Consider the following 10,484-nt stretch of genomic DNA (forward strand, 5'->3'; position numbering starts at 1 on the left):
AGGTCTTGGCTAGATAGCACATGCGTTGTTTCGAAGAGACATGTTGTGCCTGTCTGTGGACTTACAGGCCACCCATCTCCTACAAATGGTAAACTTTAGCGTCATTCTTCCTTTTCTTTGATGCCATTCGTCATGGCATGCGGGTGTCATGCCCTCCCATTGTGCCTGGACGAAGTACATGTCTCCTTACACTGCTCCCAGTTTGCGCAGCTATTATTTCTTTGTTTTGAAGCACTCCATAGGAGTACTTGTGTTTTGTTATGTTAAAATTGCTTATTGGGCGAAACATATCACCCTGAGCAGGGTCTCTCTGCGCTATTGCAGATCTACAGGTCCCGGGTCTTAGTATAGAATAGATACATAAATCTAGTGAAGATGATAAATCCAGGCTTTGAAAGACTTTTTAAACTGTTTAAAATCAGTGCAAGCACTTAGATGTAACTGAAGCTGATGTCAGTGCTTGGGGGTTAAGTGTGAAAAGAACGGCCCTCTTTTCTGGAAGTGCAGATACGTCGAGGATGGATCAGAAGTTTCCTGTTGGTTCTGAGACTCTGGGTGGGAGCATACAGCTGCAGTTTGCCCTGAAGATAGAGAGTCCCATTTCTATGCAGGGATTTATGTACAAGACAGAGAAGTTTAAACAAGGAGTGCTTTTTTATGGGGAAACAATGAAGTGTTCCGAGAATGGGTTATGAGGGCGATCGAGGTGGGAGATGACAAATTAGATGTGCAGCTGTATTTTGACCCACCTGGAATTTGGAGAACAGTCGTTCAATCATGGTGACCATTAGTGCATTGCCGAAGTCCAGACGGCTGACTTTGAAGGCTTGGACTGAGGATTTTATTGACTGAAGCGGTAGCCACCGGAATGTTTTTGCTAGAAGGTGCATGATTCCAAAACAGGACCCGGTGATGGCATTCCCATAGTCCCTCATGGAAAGATTTTCATCTACCATGATTCCCAGGTTTCTCACTACTGCTTTTGGGATGGGAACTGGACCCAGACCTTGGGGCCACTAGTCCTCAGACCACACACAGTGGGCCTTCCCAAAAAGCACAATCTGTTTTGCCCATATTCAGTTGAAGACTGTTGAGCTGCATCCAAGTTGCGATACTTTCCATATAGTCACATAATTTTCTATGGTCGAGTCCGGGTCGGATCCCATTCTGATAACAAGTTGTATGTCAGCATAAGAAATTACATTGAAACCAAACATTTTATCACTAGTGCCAGTGGGGCTACATAGATATTAAAAAGAGTGGGACTCAAAGAGGATCCCTGTGGCACTCCCTTCGCAGGTCTATGGTTCAAGTGCAAAAGGACTCTAACTGCCCCATATGGTTTTACTCATTCAGAAAGTTCTTCAACCAGCCCAAGGCTTTCCCAGCAACACCTATCTCCCTTAGTCTTTGGAATGAGTGAGAGATGTTGTTGGATCCTGCAGAGAGATCTAACAATACTTGCATTGCTAAGTGCCCATCATCCAAAGAGAGTATTATGTATTCTAGGACGTCCACTAATGCCGTTCTGAAGGAGGCTCGAAAAACCCGACTGGGAGGGATCAAGCAGAGAATAGTTTTCCAAAAAAGCTGTAAATTGGGTGTTCACTAGAGTTTCCGTAACGTTTCCAAGGAAAGGGAGCAGTGAGATAGGTCTAAAATTTTCTATTTCCTTGGTATTTGCTGTGGGATTTGACTGTAGCTGATTTACACTTTGCAGGAAAGGTTTCCAGGCTCAGGGAGAGACTGAATAGCTCAGTGAGGGAAGGGAGAAGTGTTGGGGCCACAGTTGCCATAATATAAGGCAGTGCAAGATCCCCTGGTGGTCCAGACTTGACTTGATTAATCAATTCATCAAAAAAGTTGGCAAGGTCCCGCCCTTTCCCCTTGATGCATGCCCATCTCCCCATTCCCTCTTGCTTTCCTGCTTGACCCGTCCCCCCAACTACCTCGTCGCTGCTGCTTTTATTTACTTCTTTTTTTTCATGATCCAATTGTATTGGAGCTCTTGTTCCAACCTCCATCTTGCCAGTGCTCACACCATCTGATGGTATTGGAGCGCTTTAAGTACTCCCTAGTTACATTAAACAGTGACACATTCATTGTCGTACGCAGGGGGAAGCGTAAGTGATTTGCCCAGAATCAGAAACTGTTCCGCAGACCCCAAAATTGGAACCTGGTTCCCCAGTTACCCTGTCCGTAGCTCTGGCTGTCAGGCCACAACCTTGCTTCACTCCAAAGCTCCTCAACTGTTTCTCTCTGTCATTCCACATTTGTTCAGCAAGACCCTGTCAACACAGACCAGGCATTGGCAAAGCCAATAGGTCTCGGCAATGCCCGAGCTATTGACCTTGTTAATGCAAACGTTTTTTAGCCATGTTGTCTAACAGCACATCTGCTGTTCAGCATGGCTGAAAGTCACTGAAAAAAGCGCTATGATGCAGCCAGCGCAGGCCACTCCATAGCGCTATTTTGTTTTAGTGGGGCAGGCCAATAAACCCAACAGAGGGGGGGGGGGAGGTGAAAGAGACTCGGTGTCAGCTTAACAGCCTGAGATTCTGGACTTTCAGCCATGCTGAACAGCAGATGCCACTAGACAACTTAAAGACATTCACATTGACAAGGCCAATAGCTCGGGCATTGCTCACACCTATTGGCTTTGCCAGTACTTGTTGTGCTTTGTGCACACATGTATTTTATTTGTACATCTTATTTCCCATTCAAATATAGCTGCCTGCCATGTTAGAATGTTAAATTTAAAATGGATGCATGATACATATGCACACCAGTGTCATGAAGATGACAATGTGCCCTGCTCACATCCCAGGTGTGCGCATCCCTGGCCATCTTCGAAAGGGTATTCTCAAGTAGAAAATCCATTGTAAGTTTGGCAGCCATCTGTACGCATGTGCATGATTGGGATAAAAGTGTTGGCAAAGACAGTCGCCCAGCCTTTCAACGCTGAGGCCTGTTAGCTTTGCTAATGGTTTTTGTGTTCTCTGGCGTCATGCAGGGTTTTTTGTTTTGTTGTCTAGATGAAGGTTTGTAGTGTCCCCTTCTGTGTCTTATTCCTCCTTGTGTGCGTGTTTGTCATGCGTGTGACGCTACGCTCCCTCACTTCTGTTCTGTATACTAACAGTTGATAGGAAGGCGGCTACCGGGGGAAAGACCTGCTTTGTGTGAGGGTTTTGCTCAATATATTCTAAACATGTACTGAAGAATTTTCGGTTGTTGCCCTTCCAAGAAGACATTGGTTTGTAGTATTTTATTGTGTCTTTTTATTATATTGTCGGATGGCATACATAAAAGTGGATTGCTTCTGTAACATGATACTATATGACTACGTAGACGACTCTGATATGCAGGGTGCTGTGATATTTATGCAATCGACAAATAAAATATGTTTAAAAAAAAAAAAGAAGACATTACCACGTCTTTTGAAGCATGTTTTTATGTTCTGCAAACAGCGTTAGCTGGGGATGTTTAACCGTATGTGAACTGAAACATTTCCACATGTTTGAAATGTAACTTTTTCTTTAACTATAAACTTAAGTCATTTTAGCACTTAATGAAGGATGTGAGCTATTTGACGGAAGTTTGAATGTTACAGTTACATACGCTGAAATACCAGTCATATAAAATGGCATATTTCTTTAAGAGGTATTCCTTTAATATATATCATTTTTATTTTTTGTTCAGGAAGATGATAATGAAGTTGAAAAGGATCCCCCTCAGGAACTAGCATGGAAAAAGAAAATTCAAATGCTGGGAAGGACATTAATCTGAACCATGTTATATATGTGTAACACACTTCTTAAATGTGATGCATAATTGTAAAGCAATTTATTACCTTTGCTTTTAAAATAATCAGTAACCGAAATGGCATATTTATCTCAGGAGTTTGTTATAACATTAAGCTGACACTGAATCTGAATAATCAGAGAATGACATTCTGGCTTTTATATGGATAGTTTTATATTGCCTTGTGATCTCTTAATGCCGAATTGTCTTTTTTTGTGTTTTAGGAGAAAAACATTCACTTCTATACAGTGTACCAAATGTGCAAGTAAACAAAGAGGTGGTTTCTCAGACAGGGTTTACTTATTTGAGATGTTTGAAATAGTAATGCTGTTTTATCAAACCAGCACTCCCCTCAATTTTCCCACTTAGAAATGTATGTAGCCAGCTACCTGTCTCAGTTCCTCAAGAAGATCGACAGAATAATGTGATACTGAAGTATATTTTTCTTACATTTTTGAGGTTTTATTAAGCCTTGTGTTTCTCCCTACAGTTTTCTTTTCAAAGCTCTTTTTTTTAATCCTTGGAAAAGTCCCACTGATACTTCACATGGTGGCGATTAGTGACAGTATCTTGTTACCATGTCCTCCGCCTCGCACTCTCCTGCTCTCCTCCTAAATTGTGTCCCCTTGGATGACAAATTGCATTGCCATGTTGTTGTAGTGGAAGAAGCCTTGTTCTGTGCAGGCTGTGTCAAACCTGGGTGGGTGCTGTGCAGGCTGTGTCAAACCTGGGTGGGTGCTGTGCAGGCTGTGTCAAACCTGGGTGGGTGCTGTGCAGGCTGTGTCACACCTGGGTGGGTGCTGTGCAGGCTGTGTCACACCTGGGTGGGTGCTGTGCAGGCTGTGTCAAACCTGGGTGGGGGCCTCGAGATCCTAGGAGTCTGGTTAGTGAAGAGGACTGCAAGAGAGCCGTAAACATGAGCACCTCTGCAGCAACTCAACATTCTGAAGGTAGGGTAAAAAGGTTGGCCCTAAGCGGGTGAGAGGGATAGTTGTATTCGGGCCTCCCCTTTGAGTGGAAATCATCACTGAGTACCAACAAGCTGTTGTGTGGTTCTAGACCTTCCAGGTGTTTACTCTTTGAGTATGGCAACTCATGTGGAAGCCTGAAGCATAATGAGAAAAAGACCTGAAGACGACATTATCCAAAATTCAGGAAAAATATAAACTACTTTAACTTGGAAAGTTAAATGACAAGGAATTCAAAGAGAGGCCACTGAACCTGGCTTAGAGGCTATGAGCAAAGTAAGGTGTAGTCAGATGTACAATTCGACACTAGCGCACTACATTAACCTTGATAAACAATTATGCAAATACTTGACAAGACCTGCATGGATCGAGCACTGCATAAAGTACTTTTCCTGAATTTAAAAGTCTCGTTGGTTTCTTTTCCATGTTTCTTTTCCCGCACCTACATTCTTATCAGTGGAGAAATATATTAAGGAATCTAAATGATGTCTTCATAGTGCCACGAGAGAAGAAATTATCGATGATTCTACTTTGAGCATTTCTTGATCTGCGCCTACCTTTTGTCTTTGCTTCGTTGCAAAAACAAATGTGGGTATTTTCTTCCAAGACTTCTAAATGTTGTTTTACTTGGGCCTGATTTAAACTGTAAAATGCTCCCAGTCAGCCATGAATTCAGACAGGACATTTTGAAAACGAAGATCCAAAGAGATTATTCATGCACCTCCTCGTCAGGTTTCTTCTGAAGATTTTGTATTGTCTCTAATTAGTATCAAACTTTTATGTTCTTTTTTAGTCTACATCTGCGCTTTCTCTGTTCTTTGTTTGCAGAACAATACACTGATACAGGTATAATTAAATAATATATGTATGATCAGCAAGTATGTCACTGCACTGAAGAGAAAAATAGGAATAATATTTAACAGTGAGTAGGAATGGTAAAATGAATAGGTTGGTCTGTTGTAGTGTGTACCCTGCTCTTCTGACTTTCTTACTGAGGGACGTTTCGAAACAACCTTGAGAGCCACAAAGCATTAGCCAGTACCTCTCAGAGTGCGCCAAAATCAATTAGTCAATAATGTGTCAAAATAGCGTATAACATATGGACAAACATGTGACCTAAAAAGTAGTTTTTTTTTATATTCACAAATGTTCTTTTTTCACAAAGCTGACCGCTTGCATTGTCATGCTGTGAGATTTGAGTTGATTCATTTGGGAGGAGAGACTCCACCATTTTCCAATATCTTGCTCCGGCAAAACACAGTTTCAATGAGAAAACGCGACCTTAACCCCATACACCTGTGAGAAAGGTGGAGGCTATTCCCCCAAAGATATATGTGTTACGTTTTCAGACGGCGCCAAAACAGTCATCAAAAACCAAACAGTAACATTTCCAAATCAATTTATGGAGAAAGAGAATAATGTAATAAAAAATGGACACAAAAGTGTTCATGATTGAATGAATCAACCCAGAGATATATATTTGAAAGTTTTGAGTAGAAACGCCAAGAAAACACAAAGCACCAGTACTCATCAATGGTTGCATTTGACCAGGACATAAGCACGAGTTAGGACCCGGGCCGGGGAAGGCAAAGCCGGACCCGATGGAGGCCCGGGTAGAACGCCGGCCTGCGGCGGGACCCCCGTGCCCCCGCAATTAAGAAACCCGGCTAGGCCGGGAGGGCATGGATAGGCCCGCAAACAAAGGAAGCTCCCCCCCAATCAGGGGGCGAGCAAGGAAGGCAAGGGGGAGGTTAAGCGGGGCCAACGGCCCAGAAAATCACATTTCAAGTCTCCCCCTTGCGAAATGGGTCGCACCGGTCATATTTCCGTGAACTTGGATTTTTTGGGAAAATCAGACTATGCAGAGCATGCATGTCATGTCAGAATGCTGTAGCAGGCAAGTGACCATCAGAGGGAAATGTGGTACCCCCGTGCCCCCGCAATTAAGAAACCCGGCTAGGCCGGGGAGGGCATGGATAGGCCCACAAACAAAGGAAGCTCTCCCCCAATCAGGGGGCGAGCAAGGAAGGCAAGGGGGAGGTTAAGCGGGGCCAACGGCCCAGAAAATCACATTTCAAGTCTCCCCCTTGCGAAATGGGTCGCACCGGTCATATTTCCGTGATCTTGGATTTTTTGGGAAAATCAGACTATGCAGAGCATACATGTCATGTCAGAATGCTGTAGCAGGCAAGTGACCATCAGAGGCAAATGCATCCAGTCCAGGTTCCTGCCAAAACGTCAGAGCATCACAAATTTGGATTCTTTGGCCACTGAGGTCAGTTTGCCACTGCAGCGGCTTCGCATTTGCTGCTTTGTCCCGGTCCAAGATAGTAATTTTTTTGGAGCCCAGAATATTTCAAAGAGCAAGACTAAATGTTGTAGCCAGGCAGGGCTCACAAGGTCCAGAGGAAGCCCTTTCCCACTCCACAAACAGCACAGAGTCGAACAAACCTACAGGGTTTGCCTGCTGAGCTCGCTCCTTTCTCGGGTAGCCTCAGAACCCTAAGCCCGGTACTTTAGAGATCCAGAAATGGCTTTTCAACAGGTTCACATAAACCTGATGTGTAGTGGGTCCCAATTCATTAATTTTAATGAGGTAGGTTGAAAATTGTGACGCGTTAGGGATCGCAACCATCACCAGAATGGCGGCCTGCTGAGGACAGCAGACCACAATGTCCGCAATTGCCTTTAAATAAAGCATGTTTTTTTGTTGTGAAAATGTAACCAGTTTTCCTTAAAAGAAACCTGGATGTATTTACAGAAAAAGAGAAAAGTTTCTAAAACAATTTTTAAGAGTAGGCTGTGGACCTATTGACCACTGCCCACCCTTAATTAGTTATTTTTGGACCATTCACAAAGGGTGGACCCTTTCCTGTTTGTAAACGAGTTACCACCTCCTTTGAGGTGTCAGTCAACTAATGTTTGCATCTGCATTTCAGTCGCAAAACATTAATATATACCATAAGAAATTGCTATTTGGAAGGGACGCCTTAAAGACACTCCTGCCAAATAGCGATTCCTTATGTGTTCCTCAACCCAATATATGCGGTTTGGTAACATGTTACCGAATCTCTAAATGGTTTCAGTACATTTGAAGAACACATTTTCTCGTCGCTAACCCTACAATTTACTGAATCACAGGGTTTCCTACAAGAAATAACATCAGTGGACCTGGCCACTGTTCTTCAAATTTAGCACATACAACTTTTCCACATTCAGAGCCCAGCCTTGTGAGCAGCAAGATACATTTAGGGATCACATAGATCATGTCTGAAAGTTGATTTTTCTACATGTCAAAATGTTTTCAGTTGATTCGAACTGCTGCAGCAAATGAAGCTGCAGCCAGTCGGATGACAAGGGAAGGCCTGAAGTCATTCTTCTGCAGTCACACATCTGAGTGGAGTGCATGCACACTGCTGATGTTTTATTCTCACACCTCTGGTGCATTTCTTGCACCATGTTACTGTAGCCTCACTTAAGAGTTAAATGTGCCCATTGGCGTTAGCCAGTTTTGCTCTGTTTAAATATCAGAGCTCAATAGAGAAAGGCTCATAGGTATTCTCAGTTAAAATGCCAGTCTATCTAGTCTAAAACCACACAAAAAGATGAAATCCTCTCACGTACACTTGCCGGTCATACACCTACATATAGTTATTTTATTTATTCTGAAATCTTAAATTAAGTGATGCTCAAAATAATGAAAAAAAGACAGATGCACAAATAAACAAGATACACATTTAAGTATGATTGAAGACGACATGAAGTTACAGAAGAAATCGGATGGTGAGGTGTAGGAATAGTGCACTTGCGTTCTCACTATAAAAATATACCTAGAAATAGACCTCCAGCTTTGATATCAAAACACATCTGTGGAATAGTAAAAATAAAAATACATCAATTTGGTTGCCAATGCCTATTACATTGATACATACCGGGCAGTGACCTTACATCAAGAATCACACACACAGAAGTAACACACTGCAGGTATAATTTGAAGACAGGCATCACATTAAAGCGGAAACATAGCGGGACGACAGAGTTATGGCTCATTTATTCTTTTATTGATAAAAATTCTCCTGTGTGCAGTTTTTGTGTAAAATGTTGAGATGCTGTACTTTTCGGGGGGAGGGTGCTTGGGGGTGATAAAACATTCCAATAAATGTTGATGGTGGTGGAAGAGACTACAGCGTCACGTTTTTGTGTTTTCTATGAATAAATGCTGACTTCTTGTTATCAGGCAACCCTGCCATTAACTCACCAACCCGAGTCACTCTCTAAAAGAAACCAGCAACCTAATCCACGCAATCTGCAGGGTGATTATTAAAGGTTTCTATTTTAGGCTACATGTTGATCAGTCATACGAAAATGTATTTGAAGCATATTCATGTTAAAACAATAATCCCTTAAAATTCCAGCTCACACTTTACAGAAGTAGGCAGTGAATGCGAAGCAAGATCTGTGAAAAAAGGGAAAGGATAAATGAACCAAAATAAGCAAATAAATCAATGAACTATCGTAATAATTTATTATAAGTAGCAATCTTGGCCTGTTTGGAATTGTAATTATGAAACGAAAACAATGTGTTGAAAGAACAACAGTTCCAAACAAGCATTGGCATAGCTACTAGGTCTCGCCTTTGGGACCTTATAAGTGTTTAGTTAACCAGTACAATATCCTTGGTGCAACAACATCAAGTGTTGCATGTCTAAACACTCATAAGGTCCCAAAGGCGAGACCTATTGGCTATGCCAATGCTTGTTTTAAGGAGGCCTCGAAACTGGTCTCTATCGGGCACTGTTTTGTGCCCTGGCACAGGCGGACTGCAGTGACAGCAGGCACATTGATGTGGGCAGCTCACACTGCTCACTTCTCACTAGTGCAGAAGTCAAAAAGGCATGACATCATACCAGGCAGAGGCACAACTAAAGCCAAATTTCGGGGGCGGGGGGCTACTAAATATTTTGGTGGGTGGTGGGGGGCTGACTCTTCCAGCAATATGGAGACTGGAGCTGCAGGGGTGAAAAACAAGGAAGCCTCATTAACACCTAAATTGTCTTTTAAAGACCTGTGAATTACTCGGGTGCGGCTGTGTGTGTGCCCAGGAAGCTATCTCAGCCTGGCTGCCACACACGATGGTGGGGGGGGGGAGTTTGTGGAAGTATTTTCAATAATATATACAATCCATAGTTCCATGGTTGCTGCTTATTTATCTTATGCAACTAACAACCATTGACAAAGCCTTCTTGTAGATATGATGTTACTTGTTGTATCGTATATCTAGATGCAATGACAGAAACAGCAAAATACAAGTCGGGCGGCACACTATGCTCAACACAGATTTTTAGATTAAGTGTTTAAGCAACGCCCTGAATTACACTGGCCACGCCCCTTTGAGAGCCCCCCCCCCCCCCCCCAGTGTTTTCATCCCACTTAAAGCCCTGTGTGCATGGAAATTAAATATATTTCCAAAACAGCTTCCGGCGGCTAGTAAATAGGGTGGAGGGACCTCCGCATTTACACGTTATAAGCGGAGGGCGGCCCTATGTTGAGACCTATTCAGCAATGCGACATGCCACGGGCCACAGTTTCCTTCCATATTTTTCAAACGAACATAACGAGTAAAACCTACTCTGAGGAACACACACGCATATGGTCTCCAGCGCAGCATACCATTGGAATAAATTCACGCAGAGGACACCCACTCGTGAATCAGGG

The 10,484-nt window shown here is 42.9% G+C and overlaps 1 protein-coding gene across 7 annotated transcripts in view; it reads left to right on the plus strand.

Annotated features, from left to right (window-relative positions):
* The window catches only part of PHF14 (PHD finger protein 14), a 1,035,579-nt gene extending 1,026,629 nt beyond the window's left edge, over positions 1-8,950 (plus strand). For 5 of the 7 annotated variants that reach the window (XM_085630765.1, XM_085630766.1, XM_085630773.1 and 2 more), the window contains one exon: positions 3,700-8,950. In XM_085630765.1, coding sequence (XP_085486891.1) covers positions 3,700-3,786 — 87 coding nt within the window. In that variant the 3' untranslated portion in view covers positions 3,787-8,950. The remainder of the gene's footprint in view (positions 1-3,699) is intronic. The other 2 variants (XM_085630769.1, XM_085630767.1) reach the window with 2 other exon arrangements.
* Positions 8,951-10,484: the final 1,534 nt, after the last annotated feature.

This window comes from Triturus cristatus, chromosome 10 (assembly GCF_964204655.1).
Source record: "Triturus cristatus chromosome 10, aTriCri1.1, whole genome shotgun sequence".
In the NCBI taxonomy this organism is placed as follows: domain Eukaryota; kingdom Metazoa; phylum Chordata; class Amphibia; order Caudata; family Salamandridae; genus Triturus; species Triturus cristatus.